General features: G+C 40.5%; 2 protein-coding genes across 2 annotated transcripts; both read right to left on the bottom strand.

The window, feature by feature from the left end:
- Window positions 1–2,900: 2,900 nt before the first annotated feature.
- LOC117763627 lies at window positions 2,901–8,337 on the bottom strand. Its single transcript, XM_034588892.1, has 6 exons — window positions 8,152–8,337; window positions 6,762–8,004; window positions 6,212–6,302; window positions 5,959–6,086; window positions 3,837–3,916; window positions 2,901–3,547 (listed from the first exon to the last, which is right to left on the bottom strand). Exons 1-6 carry the CDS (start codon window positions 8,235–8,237, stop codon window positions 3,382–3,384), a joined length of 1,794 nt encoding a protein of 597 aa, XP_034444783.1. The 5' UTR covers window positions 8,238–8,337; the 3' UTR covers window positions 2,901–3,381.
- LOC117763149 (coiled-coil domain-containing protein 73-like) lies at window positions 8,245–21,505 on the bottom strand. Its single transcript, XM_034588072.1, has 17 exons — window positions 21,431–21,505; window positions 19,063–19,150; window positions 18,553–18,681; window positions 15,727–15,798; window positions 15,494–15,565; window positions 15,379–15,414; window positions 15,110–15,184; window positions 13,062–13,100; window positions 11,860–11,995; window positions 11,334–11,413; window positions 11,022–11,147; window positions 10,862–10,921; window positions 10,539–10,643; window positions 9,527–9,637; window positions 9,240–9,380; window positions 8,705–8,946; window positions 8,245–8,341 (listed from the first exon to the last, which is right to left on the bottom strand). Exons 2-17 carry the CDS (start codon window positions 19,105–19,107, stop codon window positions 8,245–8,247), a joined length of 1,566 nt encoding a protein of 521 aa, XP_034443963.1. The 5' UTR covers window positions 19,108–19,150; window positions 21,431–21,505.
- Window positions 21,506–21,609: the final 104 nt, after the last annotated feature.

The raw sequence follows: 21,609 nt of genomic DNA, 5'->3' as shown, positions 1-21,609 counted from the left end.
AGCAGCTGCACTTCCTCACCCTGAGACGGCTCAGTCCACTCACAGTGCCAGGACTGCACTCAGCAGACGTCCTCTATCCACTGCACCGTTTAATACGACTTCCCGGCCAGATTTACTGTGATGGCTTTTGAGGCAAAGAGGTATAATGTGACAAAACATGGCCCCGTAACCCCGGGATATTCAACAAGGTTTAGTGGCGAGACCCATTTAGCTGGAGGATCGGCAAATATACTGCTCTCCTCCTTTCTCATGTACAGAATTTCAATAAAATGGGGCAATAAATCAGGATTGGATTTAGAGTTCTTTAAGGGGGGGGGTGGGCGCAGCAATGGAAAGGTCGTTGGTTTGAATCCCTGGACCAGTGAGTTTGTGTTCATTTCTTACAGATGGGTGAAATTTCCTGTGTGTAAAATATACGTGCACCATAAAGGCTCTTTTACTGTAAAGACACAGAGCTGAGCTGCAAGTGAACGTTTGTTTCTATCATTGACTGCTCATGAAAATGAAAACAGGGACTATTCAATACTACGAATCTGTCCACAGACATATTAACTTTATCTGTAATAATAATAATAATAACTTTAAATGTAGAGTAACAAAGTGCTTTACAACAAACAATACGAAATTCAAAATACTGATACCAGCGACTCACTGGCCCTGACACTTCCTGTACACGACAAATTAAGATTAGTAATAAAAGCCCAACAGCTCATAACTTTAGTTTGATGCTATAGAAATGGGGTGAAATGAGCATCTTGATTGACAGCTGAGACTGACGTGCGATTGGTCGAATGGGTGCATCGGCAGGATCTGGACACCATCCCACCATCACTTGCGCCAAAGTGTGTCGTTGCCGCAAGATGTTCGTACTGCAGGATATTTTCGTCTTTCCTCCTCCTAGCGGGAGGAAGTGGAGACATGGTGTCCATCTTTATTTTCAGTCTATAGAGTAGACAGACTGGACGATAAGACTCAGCAGGTGACGGACGGACAGAATCTTGACGTGTACATATACGTTTACATGTCCGCAGTGAGTTCCATCCCCATGGTGTCCTCCTCTGAGGCTTTAACATCCAATAACACCCTGTGCTCGGGGACACGTTGATGGAATGTGAATGTCAGCGCTCTCTTTATTTACTCTCCATATAAAACACTGAGCAGTAATTAACAGCAGGTATCCTCCCCAGCCAGAGGGTAATTGACTGTTTCAAAAAGGCAGCACTTCATAACCCAGGATGTGTGTGTGTGTGTGTGTGTGTGTGTGTGAGGGAGAGAGAGAGGCAGAAACTGTATGTGAGAGAGAAACTAAACGTGTGTGTGTGTGTGTGTGTGTGTGTATTAAAATTAACTCTTTTATATTCCTCCCCTCCCACACCGCTCCTCCCCTGCGCTCCCTTCCCTCCCAGTAAGGATAAGGGTCACCAGTGGTGGGCACAGCCACTCAAACGCTCCAGATTTCTTTATGAGCGCATTAACATTCAGGCGTATTCATTATCAGTAAGTGTAGTAAGATGGACCGAGCGGGGACCTTGTGCCACCACTGAAACGAGCGCGGTTAATTTCACGTACGTGAGCAGAATGTCGGAGGGATTAGAAAACAGGGAATTTAACAAAACACTCTTCCAACAGAAAAAAGAATCTAAAGAACAACAATAATATTGATCTATTTATCTCCTTTTCCAACATGCTCAACTACACACGGTGAGAAAAGGATTGTAAAGTTTCGAACATGTGGCAGATCTGTCCTTTACATTAACAACCACAGCTGGATATTGAACCTGAGACACGGGAGGCCACAGCCAACAAGGTGACTCCGGCCAAGTTGGGTATTCAAGACATTTCTCTCCGCAGCGGGCAGAGAAAGTACTCAAAACACAGTACACAGTACGACATAGGATGCAGTCACAGGGCACAGGATGATAGGATGAGAGTACGTCAAAAATACTTCATGGGAAGTAATGTAATACTTACATAATGCACTTGATCCACAGGACGTAGTAAATAGCAGTTAAAGACAGCAACAGTTGTAGTTTGATAGAAGTTACAGTGAAAAAGGTGAAATAACTACAGAAAGTGGCGTTGACCGTTTTGAAATCACCCAAATACGTCACTGGTATTTTAGATTCTTCTTTACATGAGTAGATTACAATTTCTGTTATGTTTTATAAACCTTTTAAATGATAAAACACACATATTTGATGTGTGGGTGAATGAGCCTTCATGATTTTTTTCACATGAACACAGTCAGAACGTCGACTTATTCCTGAACATGCTGGAAGGATCATCAGGTGTATTTCTACTTTTGGCCTTTAAGTAATGCTACCAAACTTCTCTTCTTCCAGATTGATGTCCCTCACATTTAAATCCTCACACATGTGCCGCACATGCAGCCGTCGAGTTAACGAGGAGCCAAGTGTTCAGCTGCTTCACGTCGACACGGAGCCGTTTCACAGGGAACATAAAGTTAACGAGAGGCTTGTTAGAATGTGTTAATTGGACTGTGTGTGTTCGTTTAATGATTTTTTTTTGTTAATTACAGTTAAGGGCTCTAATTGTTATCTCTTAATTTATGTTAATTGGTGTTAAATGGATCCTGTGTCTCAAGTCGTAATTACAACAACAACAACAGGAGCAGCAGAGACAACACGGTGTCGACCTCCGGATTAGAGTTCCTCTGAGACACGCTACCCTGATTAGCCATGAAGCTAATTGATGTTAATTAGCATGTTAACAGTCACCGGCCGGTTTTACTGTGGCAGCAGCGTCTGGTCATGGCTCTTTATTTGTTTGGCTTCTTGCTGTGAAATGCTTGATGTGCTGTGAACACACGAGTCCAGTAAAACAACTGTAACTCGGGATATTTAGTTGTCTAGGTAAATTTATGCTTATTTAAAAAACTGTGAACTGTAAACCAAACGTTTTATTAATAAATATCATAAATATGATAATTCATACATGTCAATACCGTGTTTAACGATGACATCATGTTAATCTAACAACGTAAATATAATAACATCCAGTGGAACAATCAATAACCTCAAGTACACAATCGTAATGTGACACCAACAAATGAACAGTGTTTGTCCACTGGAATAAAATATATAGCGGGAATTATTTATAATCGTAACAAGCACTTTTACAAATAAAACATACTAACAAGCTATTTATTGAGCTGTATAGTATAAAGGAATGAGTAATAACTATAAAGTTAAAGTAAAATCCTTCAGAACAAGACCAATAATTCCCTACTTCGAAATTGAAAGAGTCCAACTTTTAAGAAAACTTAACGTTAGCAGATCTGACTGCTTCTACAAAACGCCGTATGTGTATGTGTGACCCATAACTACAGACACAGTAGCATCCGTTAATACCTCTGATGGGTTAGTTGTCAGTTTTCCGTCTTTTGGGCAGACGGAGTCGCTCCGTGTTGAGAAACTGTTCGATTTTGGAGATCTGAGCTCTGAACGAGGCCTGTTGCTCTTCCCTCTCCTGAGAGAAGGACGGTTCACAGTCAGGGTCAGAAACAGGAGCTGCAGCTCTGCTACACCTGAAGAGAGGAGATGTTAACATCAGTCAGTTTTACACAGATTGATATATTTCTAATGATGCAGCTCTTTCAGATGAAACCCCCGACGTGAAGCATCACAGATCGAGCTTCATTTGTAACACAAACACAACTGAACAGTGGATATTACGGTGAGTTGATGCTTTGCATGCAAACCTAGAAGTCATCATGAAATTATTTCTGTAAATGTCTATGGTAAATATATTTATTCTGGTTCACAGACAGGGAGACACTCTTTCTGTACAAGGATGAATAGGGGGGGGGGTCTTACCCTGGAGTGGTCGGCCATGACAACCCACTGAGGGAGGTAGAGACTGGAAAAGAAGTGATCGACAGAGAAGCTCTGCTCTCCTACCGGAAAATAATAATAATCATAGAAGTCAAACACCTACAGCAGAACAGCCTCATGTTTGTCTCGTGTTGAACCTAAAAAGAAAACAGAGCATTTTCAAAAGCACATTTAATTCTTGCTCAAGCCTCCTGAGGAAAGTGAAATGTTCTAGTGAGAAGCACATTGACTGATAAACAAATGCAGGACAGACAATAACCAGTGGCAATGATATGTAACAATATCCAGCCCAGAGAAAGTAGCCAGACCCAGGCTGAACTCTGTGTGACATTCCCACTGTTCCCAGTCCACAGAAAACAAGGCTTTGGCCTTCACTTCAATTTGTTAAACTATCAGAGCGAGGTTTTTTTTTTTCTCCTCATACTCGATGCTTGTTGCACTTTATCTCCCTCAATTGCCAGCACCTGGATCTTATAAAGCCCCAGTGACAGTTTGTGGTGATGGTGACAAAGGAGGGAACGAGAGCGTGTGAGCGAGAGCGAGAGAAAGAGTGAAGCAGAGAATTAAAAAAAGCGAGAGAAATGGCCAGAGAGAGGAGGGAGAGAGTGAGTGAGTGACAGACAGATGATGAAGTGAGAGTAGGAAGAGAGAGGGTGAGGGGATGGATAAAGACTGAGTGAGTGAAAGAGGAGAGGCACCCGGGCATCATTAGTACATTTTCTTCCACAGGCCGTTCATTCTCTGCTCGTCTGCTCGTCCAACACACGTCGGCTTCATCCTCTCACTCAACATGTGACTTAGCATTTGTCAGAGTTCTTCATTTCTTAAATAACTCTGAGATATTATGTGCATTACGTTCACTGTGTTGACCTGAGCTAATATTAGCTCGCGCTCACATTCTGAGCTCGGGGTAATGTCTCGCCCTTATGAGGAAAAGTCAGTGTGATGTAAAAGACACGTTTGTAAAGCTTTAGCGCAGATTTCCCCCGAGGTCCAGTCAGACACATTTTATAAGATGATGAAGCTCGGGAGCTGGGGAACAGAAAAACGACCTGAAAGCCATTTATTTGATAGAGAATCGTTTTTATAAAGAGTCACTCTGAATTCCTCTGAGGCAGATCGTACGTTTCTACATGAACAACAAGCTGTGGCAGTTTCCTGCTCCAGGTTACGGTTTAAACTGCGACGAAACTTGGACGTGAGCTGCAGCTGTTGAAATTAAATTTGCCACAAGGCTGCAAGTTGAAATCAGACAATTGGGAATCAGTGATAAATCCCATGATAAGGAAATAATCAGTGTTTTGTCTCTGTTGCCCTGTTGCCCCTGTGTTTCTTGTAGATGTTGATACCTCTGTCCGTTTGTTTGTTTGTCAGCCGGATTACGCAAAAACTATTGAAACTACTTTTGATGAAACTAGGTGGAAAGACGGGACATTGACAAAGAAATAAATATATAAAGAATGAATATAAAGATGGATGTGACAGCTCCATGTTTCGCTGCCTTACAGAACATAAACCCCTCCTCTCACATGTTAGCTGATGGGACACGGACCAAACCAAAATAAACTTTCCTCAAAGATGGTTTCTGTCATTTCAGGTAGTTCTTTTCACACTGATGATTGTTCCAAGTGTTTATGTTTCTGATCCATTTGAATTTAACATTTGGTTATTTGATGATATAAAAACAGGTGAAAATGTCTTGATTGACGGACTCTGGATATTTTGGCTTCATTTCTAGATAGCGGGAGGAAGTTCCATCTTTATCTACAGCCTATGATTTGGACAAAGGGGCGAATCCAAGATTTTCTTTTTACCATCTTTAACTTTGTGAGATGGAGGATGTTTTTTTTGATAAATTCACAGTTATCCCAGGATATACAGTAATTCATGTACCTTAAACAAATCAGGCACATTTAGAGGATTGATATCTATGAGTGTGTCAACTTGACTGACTTTAAGGAGACTGTTGGTGGAGATAAGCTCTCTACTCTCTACTGAGTGCCATTCTAGTTGTTTAGTGTGAGGAATACTTTGGATCATCAGTCCGTGAGCACGAGCTGTCCCGAGAGTGGAGTCTTACTTCACCACAGGCTCTGTTACTGACCGTATCTGCTGCCGTTGTCTCGTCCAGAGCTTTCCACTCTCCCTGCTGCTGCCTCGCGGAGGAAGCTGCGTTCCCAGAGACACTGGAGGCATTCAACAGATCCGACGCCCTGGTAATCACCAAGGGGACTGAGAGGAATGAGGTGAGATGGCAGGAAGGTAAGAATGACTGATTATTAGTGAGGGTGAGACATACAGATGTACCATAACTGCATGAGTTGTTATTTTAACTGAAAGGATCATACAGGCCCAACCTCTGCTGTGTTGGCTCTTAGGGAACATGGTTAATCTGCTGGGAGGAAGTTTGAGGCGTCCACCAGACCCACTCCTGTTCTGCTCGGATCCCTGAAAAGGAACCAATGTTTTCAAGAGACAGATTATTAACCCGAAAGTAGAACTAGAACTTGAACTAAGAAAATGAACATACATTTTTTATATAGAATTTCAACATAAAACATTTTTTGCATTATTAACTCTGAAAAATTTAAGTTTTTACATTGCCAAAGAAAATTTCTTTAATATAGATTCAGCAAATATTTCTACTACTTACAATATGTAAACTACACCTGAAGAAATTGTATTCATGTGCAGCTATGAGAGTTCCGCAAAATCTAACCTGATATTTTTTGGAATAACTTTAAGTTCAGTTAGTTTTTTACTTTAAATTAGTTTTTTTAATTTGTTGAACTACTGAATTAAAGCCTGCGATATTAAAAATCTGTGGTAAACAAGACAAATTAGACTGAAATAATAAAAGATTTTCATCACGGCCTCTAAACGGCTTCAGTTTCTTGATTTTACTACCTGAGCAAACTGATGCAGGACTGAGACCAGATCAAAAGACGACCTGGGTCCAGCTGAGGGGACGGACGTCTTCAAATGAGTCTCACTTTTCTTGGTCTTTTCATCTCCTGCGTCTTCTGGTTTGTCATTTTTTATTTGGTCCTGACGTTTGCCAGATTCAACGTCTTCAGTGTCCATCGTGATATCGACACAGACGTCCTTTAAATTAGTTTTCATCTGTATAATCTCACTGTCGCAGTTTTCTTGTGTGTCCACATTTGCCTGACTTTCCCTCTTTTCACCAGAATCATCTTCATCCAGAATCAGAGACTTGATTTGTCCCTTCTGTTGCTCTGAGACCTCCTGACTTTGAGGAAATGGCTGTGGTTCGACAAGTGCTCTCACTAATTCACATTCTTCACTCGCATGTTTATGACTGGATTCATCTGTTTGCTTCATGTCGCTGTTAATGCCAGAGGGATTATTCTGTTCTGATTGTGCTGCAGTCGTCTCCAACTCGCTGATACTGATAATAATGTCTGTTTGAGCAGCTGAAGGAAGCACAGCCGAGCCACAATCACTCAGAGGCTCAGCTGCTGACTTGCCCGCTGGCGTCTCTTCTGGGGTTTTCTCAGAAACTTGATGACTTAGGTTTGGCAGCTGAGTGAGCGGCTCGGCGTCTGGAGTTTGAACCTCAACTTGACGGACTTGAGTGACGGATTTAGGCCCATGATTGACACTTCTTCGGCCTTCATCGGGACCGAGGGCGAAGAGAAACTGTCCTCTCTCTGTCCCACAGCCCTCGTTCACATGGCTGGAGTCAGCGTCCTGCTCAGTGGATTCCTGACAGTGACTTTCCGTGCAGTGGGAGGGCTCACAGACAACCAGTGGTGTCTCAGCGTCCATGAAGTCAACGACCTGCAGTGTGTTGCTCTTCTCCGAGGAGCAATCAGTGCTCGTCTGGGTCGGTATCTGTGTTGCTGGTGTCTGCTCTCCTGTCTTTCCTCTCTGCTCTGCTCCGTCTGACCCCTCGTCTCTTGTTTCACTCTCAGAGTTTCTGGTGTCCTCAGCTTCCTCTGCTGACCGCTGGCCATCCTCTCGTCTGTCTGCAGAACCTGTTGTTTCGGCCATTAGAGTTCCTCTCTTCTCTCCAGGGCTCCCTCCCTCTTTTGCATATTCTCCTTGGACGTCTTCTCCATCCTGCTGCTGCTCTGTAACTGTTTCCTCCAATTTCTTGTCCTTTTCTTGTCCCTCATCATCCTTCTTTGCATGTTTTCCCTCATTCATCCTCGTGTTCTCCACTTCATCATCTTCATTTTTGTCCCTGCTCAGTAAACCTACAGGCCCTTTGATGAACCCATGGTCAGGGTTTGATACGGCTGTAGTGTCGCTCACACAGCTACCGTTGCTAATCACGAGATCATCATCAGACGCAGAGGAGGGCATATGAATTGAATCTGAAATGACACAAGCATTCGTTATGTGCTTGTTCAACATATTGGTGTCATTGCTTGATGTTCCAGAATGACTGCAGGAGCTGGAGAGGTTGTTGGTGACACGTGGACGTGTAAACAGATCTGGAGAGTTGGGGGCTTCTTGTCCTGTAAGAAAACACAATGTACACATATATTTTTTTCCTTCTGCTTGTCAAATTACAGTATATCGGTAATAAAAATGCTTGTGTATCTGTATAAAATAAAATGCTGAATTCTCAAATTCAAGTAATAAAATGTGTTTTTAACTTTAGTAACAACTACTATCCAATGTATGTTTTTTGGCTTTTATTAATACTTATACTTTAATACTTATACTAATACTACTAGATGAGCCCTTCTCCCGTCTTTGTCTATAACTCGCCAAACCTATTGAACAGGTGAAAGGGAAAGGATAAACCCTTTGCCCCCCCCCTTACACTGAAGTTATAACAAAACACATATCTGCAGCCTAGATAAACAATTACAAACATGAGCTGAGTATCAACTCTGGCTCCTACATCTACTGCATGTTTATTTGTGGCTGGCTGACCATCAGTCGCTCCAGTGGCACCGAGCTTCGTCACAGCTCCTGTGTGGTCGAGACCGTCTGGCCGTCTCTGAGAGGAGGCCGCGTGCTGCAGGCGGCCGAGGCTCAGCAGCTCATCGCTGGGTTCGATAGGAAGGACGACCTGGGTTGAAACGCTGAGGCGGCTCCGACTGTGGTTTCTCGTCTTGGTAGAGAAAAATAACAGAACAAGTCACATTCATCCATTCATACACGCTTCTACAGGCCCTGCTTTTTCCATAACACATCGTTTTTACTCTGATAGAACAGTCGTAAGGTGCAATTTAGGGTTCAGTGTCTTGCCCAAGGACACCTCGGCATGCAGACTAGAGGAGACGGGGTTAGAACCATTGACCTTCTGGTTAGAGGACGACTCGCTTTTCCTCCTGAGCCACAGAGTTTAAACGTAACTGAAACAGCTTTGTCTTTGTATGCATACGTGTATTTATGAGTGTGTACCTCTAATTCCAGTATGTGCTGTGCCTGCTCTTTAGACAGTGAGGACACCTCAGTGTGTCTCTCATGAAGCTCGTCCAAAGCCTCCTTCACTGATCGAAGCTCCTGCTGTTCACTCTCGATGTCGTCCAGAAACACTTTCTTCTGTTTAACACAAACATCAACAGATGCACGTTAAAGACACGACCGCTCTGTTTAGCTGTTTCACTACGACGCGTAGATTCATCAGTAGTTTCCTGACATGACATATTTAACTTGTCAGACGGTTCAAACGACAGCTTCTCTTCTACCTCTTTGTCCCAGCTCGTCATGGAAGCGGCGTGGCACTCCATCAGTCGGGCCACCTTATCTTCCAGTGCCTTGCTTTTGTCTCGCATCACTTCGTGTTCCTGCTTAAGGGCCTGCAGTAAAATTAATCACCCATGGGATTTTTAATGCAATACTAAATTTTTATGTGTTTATTTAACGTGAACAGAGGGTCTTAAACAGGGCAGAGGAGAGAGAGAGGGCTTCTTGCTAATACAAATCAGTTGGCTTGTGACACTTCTCACAATCCTGATTTTAATAATTTAATGAATGAACGGGTGAATTAAAAAAGGAGAAGGGGGTACAGAGAGAAAGGAAAGAGAATAATAAACTGTAAGGCCGTAAATGGAGAATAAACACACTAACTATCATTCAGTTGCGGAGGGGATCACATTCACTAATGTCCACATTCACAGATGTTCATGTCGTGATATCACATTCATCACATTTACGAGAAGAAACGATGGCCGTCATTTATTTCCGTCCTTGTGTAAATTCTCTCCATAATCATTTAAATGGACCCTGAAAAATTCCTTGTGTTTTCAGATTCTGTAGGTGGTGCATGAGCTTGACTGGAGAGAGAGACCACCCCCCCCCCCCCCTACCATTCAAATCCATCGGTTAACAAATAAAACACTGATGGATATGAACCAAATAAAGTTTAAAAAGGGGACAAGTTAAAAGTGACACCTCTGAGTTTAAAGTAGTTTGCCTAGAAACTGTTCCAATCCACACATTCTCAGAAATAGAGTTTAATATCGGTTTTGATGCTATAATGCTCTGGTTGCTTTTCAGTGCTTCAAACAACGTCCAACAAAACACAATAATTGTTTCGTTTCCGAGTTTGTTGTTGTGTTAAGATTCAGTTAATAAATCTCAACAAATAAAGGCAGATTCATGCTCTTTACATCCTCATTTATACAAAATATATTGTTTATACATTTATATACTCATGTGTCTGTGTACAAACTAGAATCAGAGGAGGAACTCTGGTACCTGGTGCTGGTCTTCTTGTGTCTGCAGCTCCAGCTCGACTCTGTTCACTGTCTGTGTCTGACTCAACAGAAGCTGCTGGTTATGCTGCAGAGAAATCATTAACCTCTACACAAACACACAAACACACACATAATATAATGTTAGTAATCACACTGAATACTACACATACTACATCACAGTTACAGGAACGACCAGGGTTGGATTCAGAAATACTTTTTTCTTCCAGTGCAAAGATGTAATTTTCAGTTTTACTTTAAAAAGAAGATAATTTACAAACCAGTTTAACGTGATGGTCACATTTGGTTTCCTTGTTTTTAATTTACCTGCTTTTCTGCTCTTACAGCAACGTTCTCCTCCTCGAGTTTCTTGATAATTTCAGTTTCCTAAACAATTAACAATTAGTTTTGGTAACTGGCACATAGAATATATGACATTAAAATTCAGTATATATATATATATATATATTCACTGGTCGTCACGTACCATCCTCAGTCTCTGGTGCAGTTTCTCTACATGCTGCTCTTTGCCCGTTTGACCGTCGTGGAACTTGTCATGTGTGACTGACATCATCTTGGTTTTAATCAGCTTGGTATTCACCTGCTCCAACTCCTGACAAAACAAGATACTGGCAAACATTTCTAAAGTACAAAAAGATCTGAAAACATGATGGCACTTTTTTCACAGTGGATTTCATGGTTCCACTTCCAGGTCAGGTCTCAGGACTCCTAATCATAGATTGGTTCTAGAACCGCACTTTATGGGTGCAGGACATTTGCAGGTGTCTTCATACTGCACCTTCTTCAGTGACACAATGTTCGCTTCTTGCTTTTCATTTGCAGAAGTTAGTTTCTTGTTGATTCTCATGGCCTCATCAACTGCAAAGAAGGCACATGGTTAGGGACCGTCATTTATAATGCTCTGACATTGCTGTGACTTAGTGGCACAAGGTCAGACAGGAAGGGACCTTTACAAATCAAAGAATATAACTTTTTATCCAAACATTTTAATTGGAGTGAAACTTGACATTTGCAGGAAATAATGCAATGTTGAGAATTCTATTCTATTCTAGTTATATAGTGTTTTTTAATGGTTTCTAGCGTATTCTGCATACTCTTCAATAAAGTGAACACTACATAAGGTAGGTACTGTACCTCAGTAACAAACTCATGTACTGTATGTACCTAGATATGTGTAGAACATTGTTAGTGCAGTTATATTTGATTGTATACTTGCAGCGTTGTGCAGCTTCTCAACAAACAAAAGACATCTACTGATACAACATGAATATATCTGCCGTTCTGTGTATCCATCCATCCTTTACCATTTTGCTGTAGTGCCTCGTGGCCCTTCTTGACCAGGGCACACTGCCTGGACAGGGCACTGAATCGTTTCTCCACCTCCCCCAGCTGGTTCAGGTGACTGTCCTTCGACCTGCTCTGCAAGGATAGTTTCTGCTCCTGTGGAATTTAAACAAAGAAAAGAGCACTTTCTATTGAGAGACAAATTAAACAAAGAAAATTGTATTAGACGCCATTAGAGCTGTAATTTTTTAGGTTTTTGAAGTGAGATTCAAACACATTCTGAATTCTGTGTAGGAGTAATTTATGCTTTATACATTATTTGTGCAATATTTAACTCAACTAAAAGTGTATAGAGACAATTCTTAGAGCCTTCTTGTGTTTCTCCATTCCTCCACACAATAGATAAGGTATCGAACAATGAGGGAACAATACAGACTAAATGTAAATATACTGTATTGTTTTAAGATTATTTATGTGTGGTTTCCAACCTCATTTATTATGAATAGCATGCGTACATCGTTTTCCTTTTAAATCAGAGGTGCTGGTTTGCATTATCCTGCTGCTTATCCCTGCTACTGATCTTTATCGTAAGCTAAGCCCGCTAGCCGCTGGCTCTACTGCTGTCTGTCAAATGTTCCATGTGGCTTGCTCAGCTTAAAGACTTCCACAACACAAGAGGAGGCAGAAGGCAGAGGCACAGTTTGTCCGACACTGAATACTACAGTGGAAACAGCTGTCAGGTGATTGAGAGGCTGTGCTTTAACACAGCGAGCATCCGTCTCTCTCAGTGGGATGAAGGGTATCAACCCGGCTCATGCCTCAGGGCCTTTTATCGCCCCTCAAACTGTCATTACAGTTTGATTGTGTGTATCAAGCTGATCAGATTCTTTTCCCACTCGCTCATTTCACTCTCATTCTCACTCCCTCCGCTCCTCCTCTACAACACGGCAGCGCTCGTCCACTCCCTCATTCTGCTGAGCCACTGTTATGAGAAGAAGGTTAAACCGAGCGAGGCTCAGTTATAAAATATTTTAATAGAGATATTTTCTCTGCTGTGCTGGCAGTTCAAAGTGTCACACACTCCCTATCTGTTACTCCTGATGAGCTCTTCCCTCCGAACCCATCCCTCCTTAGCACCGTTCCCTCATCCTCCTCTTTTAATTCTCCTCACTCCCACCAGCCCTCTGTCAACAGTTTGTGTAAGTGGAAGATTCTTCCTCACCAGCTCCTTTGATTTCTTCTCCAAGTTGAACTTCAGCAACTGTAAAACAGCAGTAAAAGAAAATCAAAAAAGATAAAGGTTTTTCTGTTACGGGTAGCAATGCATTGTGGGTTATAGTGCGTGAATTGAGAGTTTCAGCACAGTCACCGAAGATGCATCATATTTATGTTCTGCACATACAAATAACAATTAGTAAAATTATAGACTGTTGAGTTAATCAGATTTTCAGTCATTTAGGATCAGCCACCTTTTCTAAACTTGAAATGAATTCAGGGTTTAAATATATATATATTAAATACAACGAAATAATGTATATTATAGTAAATATTTCTGTGATATGTATTATTTATATAAAATGCCTATAATACATAAATTCAAATTAAATTATGTGTTCCCTGTGTATTGATGTAGGCTCGTATATAATGATCTTATTCACTGTTCATTTGTCAATCCAACCCAAACATCTTCAGAAAACAAGAACAGAACAATCATCACATTCAAAACAATAGAAAGGTTGAAATTATTGAAATGTTTAATTTGTTGAAATTAATTTTAACAACTGCTTTACACAAGCAGCACTTATTAAAACCCCAGAGAAGACCTCAGATAAAACCTTTAAATTGTTGCAAGGTTGTAATTACTTTTGGCCTTTTTATATGTTTAGTTTTAGTTGAATATTTGACGACTTCTTCTCATGATAAATAAAATAAAATAACTGAATATAGGAAATATGATTTCCTCATATGCAGCAGTGATGGAGGTTGTCAAGGATTTGTAAAGGGATCAGGTTGAATATCTTATATGTGCAATCCTGTTCACACTATATATTTATTCATGGTTACATCATATATGTTTCTATTTTTTTTAAATTTTCCTTTATCTCATTTCATCTAATCCTGTTAACAAAGACAACACATTACATGAGAGCAGGAGACGCCGCAGCATCTTGTTAATTTTAGGATCAAATGACAACCCCCTTTTAAAAAATATAGCCTTAATTACCAATACATGTTATGGTTATTCCTCCGCCCCGGGTTATTTATTAACTAACTGCAATGATGGATTATTTTGGTTTCATTATGGATTAATTGAACCACACTGTTCCAACGGAGCTCAAATTTGCAATTTAGCAGTTCATCAAGGTACGACAATTAAATCCCTTCAGCCCAACTGCCACGGATGGGAAAATGTGTTAAATTAAAGAAGTCCAGCCGACCGTGTCACAGGAATGAGCACAAGCGGGCCTCACTTGAGCCAAACACTCCCAGATAGAATATCAAAAACAGTCTCTATTGTCTCTGTAACACGGCTGGGCTGTTAAAGTGCGCTGGACCATGGGGACGGACGTATATCACCTCTGGGGTGTCAGGCCCCGAAGACAAAACGCTCTGGGAGCCAGACTGTCTCAGGCCTGTGCATCAAAACACAACGTACCAGAGTCTGGTTGGACACGAGCTTTCTTTACATCATCAAACACGCTGGACTGTTTGAGGGTAAAGATCTGTGTGTACTGATTTTACAGAAGAAAGAAAGAAATTAAAGAGAGAAAGGAAGTGGACAGGATGAGTGGGAGGACTCTGTGTGTGTACATGCATATGTGTGTGTGTGTGTGTGTGTGTGTGTGTGTGTGTGTGTGTGTGTGTGTGTGTGTGTGTGTGTGTCTTTCATAGGCTCACCTCTAGGGACAGATTACAAACTAAAGAACAATTCATTGGGGACAGTTTGTGTCCAATTGAAGACAAATGTCACGTCACCAATTGGGGAAAAAAAAGGTGATTTTTGTGTAAATGGTTATATTCATCGGGTTCCTCTGCTTCTGGACTGGGTTTCTTTTAGCACTATTGTGGTTGTGATGATTAGATTTAAATAATTAAAGTTAATTTGATTAAGCAGGTGAAAGCTTTTGTTAGCATCCGTCTGTGAGCGCAGACACGTGACTGTTTCCTGCACGCAGCACGTTTCATTCCAAAATCAGGTCGTATAAAAATCCCTCCATGAATTACACACAGTCAGAGAGAAGAGTCCGTAAGTGTTGTACATCTCAGTACCTGCAGCGACCTCAGTTCTTCTTTCAAGTTGTTAATCTCCTTGTCCTTTAACTCAGCACTGACCTGGTATTTCCCCTGAAATGTTATATGATGAGTGACAAACGAAAAGCAGTAAATACTAAAGCACAGCGCAGAGGAATCCGCTCCGAGGGTCAAGATTGTGCAACTGAGATGAGAGAATTTACTGCTCCAGTAAAAACATGAACTGAATAAAATGCTCCGAGTATCAAGTTGACATTTTTTAGGGGGGGGGGAAAGCCTCTTCGTACCTTCTCCTCCTCAATGTTTCTGATTTTGGCCTGAAACTTGAGAGAAAATAAAATGATCAAAAGGTTTTGAATGGATTGTGCGACGTCATGTTTAGACATAAATATAAAATCCTACCTGCTTCTTCACACTGGTGAGTGACTCTGTGTGCTGATTCACGCCCGTTTCAATCTGATGCTGGAGGGATTCCTGTCGTACAGGAAAAAGAGAAGATCTATCAAAACAACTAACGATTTTGTCTTTTAAAAGATCAAATATGAGGAATATGATTTCCTATTGTATTTTAGGAAACATAAATTGAAGACGAAATAAATTAAAGATGCTGTGAAGACAAGAAAGTTGAGTCATACCCTCTCCCACTCCAGCTCCTGTTTCTCCAGCACCAGTTTACTGATCTGATCCTCAAAGTGCGTCTCTGCATCCTGCACCATGGAAACACCTCGTTAACTACTTACTTAACAAAGCTCATCCACAGACCGGGTGTGTAAAAAGATGGAGGACATGACAGCTCAAATCGTCTTGATCTCACCTGCTGGGTGACTGCAGTATAGGTCACAAACAAAAGAATCCAATTACGCTTGAAATTATTTGTCTCAAAGAAGCTTTCTGTCCGTTCAAGTGTTCATGTTTCTGTTAAGTTTGGTTTTTAATCAGTTATTTGATGGCCGAAACGTCATGATTGACAGCTGAGAATGATTCCCAATTGGTCGTGTACATGTGTTGACAGGACTTCATTACTTCCACTCCATGCTGGATCAACGGCGCAAGATACCAGGATATTTTGGCTTTATTAAAAAAAATACAGACGAGGTGACGACAACTGATAAATAAAATAACAACACAGTAAATGAAGGTATGCTACAGACTCAAAATCCATTATATCCTCCACTCCACGGGCAGATAACTCTCTTTTGGCCCAAACTGCAAAGCGCTTTAAGTTTCCGTGGGTCTTTCCTGCGTATCTTTTGAAGAAGCACCCGGAGAAAAGAGGAACATTAGAAGGGAGGTGATATTTATGGAAAGTCATCCCTATCCTCCCTCTTCCCCTCGGAGAAGGCAGGTAAAAGTCAATTGCTCTCTATATCCACAGGACTTTTTTATGTGCATGTGGGAGCTGGTTAACTCACTGAGTTTATTTTATAAGTTCCTATTAAACTATGCTACCAGCGTGGCACTGCACTTAAAAGAAAGGAGTGCACAGGAGATAAAGCTGTTACTTTTCCACACAGGAATAATTAGTGTGTGTGTGTGTTTTTGTGTGTGTACTACTTTTTATACCCTGGTGTGGATTTTAACTGAACAAGAGGGGACGTGAGTCGCTCGTGGGGCCAAAATTGAGGTTCCCCGACATGCAGAACATAGACTGTACACAAAGATGGATGATGCGTCTCCACTTCCTCCCAATTTCCAGAGATGAAGCCCAAATATCCAAGATACCAACGCTCGATGACGTCATCTGGAGCCAGAATCTGTGCAGTACTGGAGCCGTGGTATCGAGGTGCCGCCAAAACGCGATCGACTAATCACGAGTTATTTTAACAGCATCAAATAACTAAGAACTACGTAATGTGACAAACATAATCCTTGAGAATAATTTATTTGACGTGCATTTTGACTTTTTAGTGAGGTCCATGTACCATCTATTAAAATAGGGGAGGAAGGGTTGACCTATACTACAATCAGCCACCAGGGGCAATAAGGACACTTTGTCTTCACTTCTGGGGAGTTGACATCGTCGTCCATCTGCTTCTACAGTCTATGGTCCTGACTGATTTTTGTTTTTAAGGTTCAGATTGTTTTGGGTTGAGTTAAGATTTAATTGTGAGGGTTAAGGTTAAGTTAAGATGCGAGTGAATACATTATGTAAATTAGTTCCCCACAGTGAATCGTGTACATGTGTTTAACAAAGCACACAAAAACTTTATAAAACCTGGTAACTCATGTAAATAAAAGTAGGATACTGTACATTAACTGAAGGTTGGCGACACTAAAATCAAATTTATATTTAGCTTTTACTTATTATGTGAAAATTCATGACGGTTCACATCATATATTTGTCATGGCTGTTCATCTCTTTGCTGTTAAATTGCTGTTCTGAATGGATGCTTTTTATGGGGCATTAAAAAAGGATTTTAAAAAGTCTCTCCCTGTGAATAAAGATGTGATGGGTGTGTTTGATAGTTGAGTTGGAAGAAGTTTCGACCCAGTTTATCCCGCTGCACTCGTTCTTGTGTTCCTACACTCAGGGTTAATTCTACCAGTACAACACAGACTAAAGCAGTGGGCCGTACCGTATAAAAAAAAAAAAAAAGAAAAAAGAAAGCTGTTGGAATTTGACCTGCTCAGGAATGTCCGGCACCATCATGACATCCTCTCGCTTCTTAACCTCTCCACCCGGTGAACAACACAACTGCAAAGAGCTGCTCTGATAACAGCAGCGCCTGAGGAGGATCAGCCTGATATGCCGTCTTGTGTTCGTATCCCAGTTAACACGGCTATAACAATAAAAACTAAATGACAACAAACGACCAGCATCCCATGTTTGCTCCTTCTAACCTTTAAGCACACTGTGGATGTGTCGTCAGGTTGAAAGTACTTGCTGGAGGCAACAAACCATTATTTATTTTTTTTACTTTTACAAACAGTTTTACTTTCTACTTATTGGTCAGGGGCCAAATGGCTGGTGTGTCCCCCATCTTGATGCAGCGTGCTTCAAACCCGGCTGGCTCTTGTCCAGACTGTTAAAAAAGGGGCAGCTGGTTTCCTCTAAGGACACAAACCAACTCCTCGATCATTTCTATTAAATTATTCTGCTCTTTAGCCAAATGTCCTCTTCACTCTTCTTCTCTGTAAATAAGGATGTGACGCAGGTACACAGAAAGTAAGCAATGCTGAAATAGAGCTGCCTTCTATATTCAGTACAGTTAACTCTTTAGATTGGTGGATCTGAGGGATTTTAAGATATTTCTGAATTGGTAAATGTTATTACTTGAGGCGTCTAAGAAATTGTTCAAATAAATGAAGAAACATTTACTTTACATGCCATAATTTTAAGGGATCACCAGCTACAGTGGTTGGGGACCACTGCTTTAGATCAGGATATCAAAATATTAAGATCTTTTCAACATTCTAGTAATATAAATGTCCACACATAGAGAGGAATTCTAAAACTATACCTTCCGAATATGCAGCTCCTCTACAGCTTCAAGTAGATGAGTTTTAAATTCCAACAACTGTAGTAAGATGGTTCCTCCGCTTTCTCTTTGACAGGAGGCGCTGGACAGAGACAGGCTCTCCTCTTCTACCTGAATATGAACAAAATTAACAGTTTAACCACATAAATATGTGATTTATCACTTTGGTAATGTACATAAACACAGTATATTCCTAATAAATATCAGGAAACATGTAGAAAATATGTTTTCAATATCTTTCAATAGAACTTTTTCACAGCAGCCATTTGGATATGAAACAGAAGGTAACACAGGTGTCGATAATCACACTAACGACGGCTTTAACCTTCATTAATGTGATTGTTGACACCTGTGTTTACCTTCTCTATAAGGTCAAAATGGCTGCTGTGAAAATGGACTGTTCTTTGTATTAAAAACATGTTTCAGTTTATCCTGACATGCATAAACAGTTGATGTTATTCATGTCTTCTACCCTCAGAAGTTGTGACCTACAGCTGTGTGTGGAGCCGGTGTCCCAGACTCTGCACCAGGATCCATCGGGTTGTTTCAGGCCAAGGTCCCACTGAGCTTCTTCTTCCTGCTAATCAACAAAAAAAAACCACATTGTTGAAAAAGGTTAATAGAATAGGCTGTTTAATAAGCAGTAACACTTACACGCTTATAATTACGTCCTCATCTGCAAGTTTTACTGATAAATGATTTTATTAGAAATAATAGGCTGGCACATTAAAGCCTCGTAATGTTTCTCAATCACGGCAGGCTCACCTAACGGCTCTGGAATGACCATTAGGGTTTTTTCCTTCTTTGTTTTACACCGCTTCCACTGCAGTGGGAAGATTACACCTTGATAAGCCATCTAGGTTCAAATGAACCAGCCCATTGACACTAATAGGGGTCAGAGCAATAACACTGGCTGAACAAATTGCGCTGTCAATGCTTTTTAAATTATCTAGGTTATTTAATTTGACCTGTGGATGGTCCTCTTCAACCGTCTCCGTCCCCTCAACATAGCCAAGAGACTGACTGGCACACACACCTACTGGAAAATATGACTATTTAAGTGGGAGGTCTCCACTAGCCACTGATCTCTTAATAGAACAGACCTTTTTTCTCCCATTTAACCTGCGCTGGTATCAATCATGTTGGGAGAATTAAATGATCCCTGCCAGAATTGGCTACTATCATAAAATGACACTGTGACCCCAGGCAGAGGAGGCAGGGGATGTGCAAACGTGTGTTAGTGTGTCAAAGTGATGATGCACGTGTGTCTTCTGTGCACAGCATGAATGTGTGTGTGTGTGTGTGTGTTTGACTCTGAGTGCGGGAGGAAACCACAATGTCTTTATTTGCTTCTCCTGTGATTCAGTTGAGCAGGTATTAACCACCGTCTCTAAGCCATGAAAAGACAAATTAAAAGAGCTGCCATCCATAAAATGGGAACGCTTCTATCAAACAGCACGATGTCCGTATTACCTTCGGGTGAGTTATGTCGGTAACTGTGTAATGCACAGAGGAAATAAAGTTGGAACAAAGCGCTGGGAATGTACTACATGTAATTACAGTGCGGCCAACAACAACACAATGTTAAACCACCGCGGAAAGTGGACTTCAATGGCTGTTTTTACATTTTGTCATGACCCAGCATGAAAAGCACAGGTGTAAATGATAAAATCCTGCTTTGAAACAATAAAATTCCACTTTACTTTGATGGCGGTGGTGCTGTGCATGTTGGCACGACGTCCGACCGGGACACTGGAGTGGAACAGAGCCCTTGTTAAATGTTATTAGTAACACCTGTGCTTTTCCTTCTCTAAAAAGCCAACATGTCTTTTACACGACACACAAATTGATTTGAATTACTCCTTTAACTTATTTTTAATACAGATGTATACTTTATTTCTTTTTACATTATTATTCTTATATTATTTATTGTTATATTCACCGTCTGTCGTAACTTTTTTATCTTGCACTGAACAGAAGTGGCACTTAGAATACTATTGTATTATCTTGTACAGTGACAATAAAGACTTTTATTTATGAATTTCACTTCTTTCAGCTCTTTTAATCGCTTTACCTTTTTTATTTTGCTTATTTGAACTAATTGGTTCGAATTGTCCTTTTTGATTTTTAAATTCCTTGTTCCTTGTAGAATATAAGATAAGATGAGATAAGATAAGATGAGATAAGATAAGATAAGATAAGATAATCCTTTATTAGTTTCACAGTGGGGACATTTGCAACATTACAGAAGCAAGAGCGCAGTGAGGAATAAACATCAGTAAATAATAAGTATAATATAAGGAGATATAAGGAAAATATAAAATATATAGATGAGTCAAAACCAATATATACAGTGTTAACATATGTACAGTGAAATATAAATATATGTTAACTCTGAACTTAAGGTGTAATTGAACTTAATCTAAGTCATAGTCTCCTTTATCAGTTTAATTTCATCCTTAAGAGATTTAAAATTATCTCCATAACAGATAAATCTTCATAATGTTGTTTGATAACAGTCGTAGCTGATGCTTCCTGTTTAAAATCAGATTTCTATCAGTGTTTGACTTTACACTTCAACTTAAATTTACTAAATTAATCAATTAAAAGTTAATTACAGCCTTTTTCTGTTAAACATAACTTAGCATTTAGCACGAAGCTAACTTGTCAGGGAAGGTTAGCTAGCATAAACCTCCAAATTGCTACCACATATCAAACAAATAATAATGTAGTAAGTGAATTAATTATAATATGTATTATTTTAACGACATATTAAGATGTTAATGTCACTGGATATTAAAAATGTCGTTGATTAGAGTGAATATCTGAGAATAAAAGTGGTTTAATGGGAAATATTTACCTTTAGTGATTAGCTCATTAGCCTGTTAGCCTGTTAGCTCCCGTACAAACGTCCCTGAGGTAAGAATCAGGAGGGGAGCTGGTTCCCTACAGCGCCCCCTGTGTCCGGGCTGTCAGGTGAACAAGCAGAACTTTTCTAAACAGATCGATGTGTGTTTTAATTGTGAGTATATTAAATTC

This window comes from Hippoglossus hippoglossus, chromosome 6 (assembly GCF_009819705.1).
Source record: "Hippoglossus hippoglossus isolate fHipHip1 chromosome 6, fHipHip1.pri, whole genome shotgun sequence".
NCBI classification, from domain to species: domain Eukaryota; kingdom Metazoa; phylum Chordata; class Actinopteri; order Pleuronectiformes; family Pleuronectidae; genus Hippoglossus; species Hippoglossus hippoglossus.
This window is presented reverse-complemented; position numbering and strand designations above follow the sequence as displayed.

Bases quoted from the DNA above. Each gene is read 5' to 3' on its own strand.
- LOC117763149 (XM_034588072.1), bottom strand. From the start codon at position 19,107: ATGGATCCTGGTGCAGAGTCTGGGACACCGGCTCCACACACAGCT. The intron at 11,996-13,061 runs GTGAGGAAGAAT...TAAATTCCACAG, and splicing joins AGAAGAAATCAAAGGAGCTG to GAGCAGAAACTATCCTTGCA. The intron at 8,342-8,704 runs GTTTGTAATTGT...GTTTTCTTACAG, and splicing joins AGAGTTGATACTCAGCTCAT to GACAAGAAGCCCCCAACTCT.
- LOC117763627 (XM_034588892.1), bottom strand. From the start codon at position 8,237: ATGTTGAACAAGCACATAACGAATGCTTGTGTCATTTCAGATTCAATT. The intron at 3,917-5,958 runs GTCAGTAACAGA...ATTTTCCGGTAG, and splicing joins AGACAACGGCAGCAGATACG to GAGAGCAGAGCTTCTCTGTC. The intron at 3,548-3,836 runs GTAAGACCCCCC...TCCTCTCTTCAG, and splicing joins TCATGGCCGACCACTCCAGG to GTGTAGCAGAGCTGCAGCTC.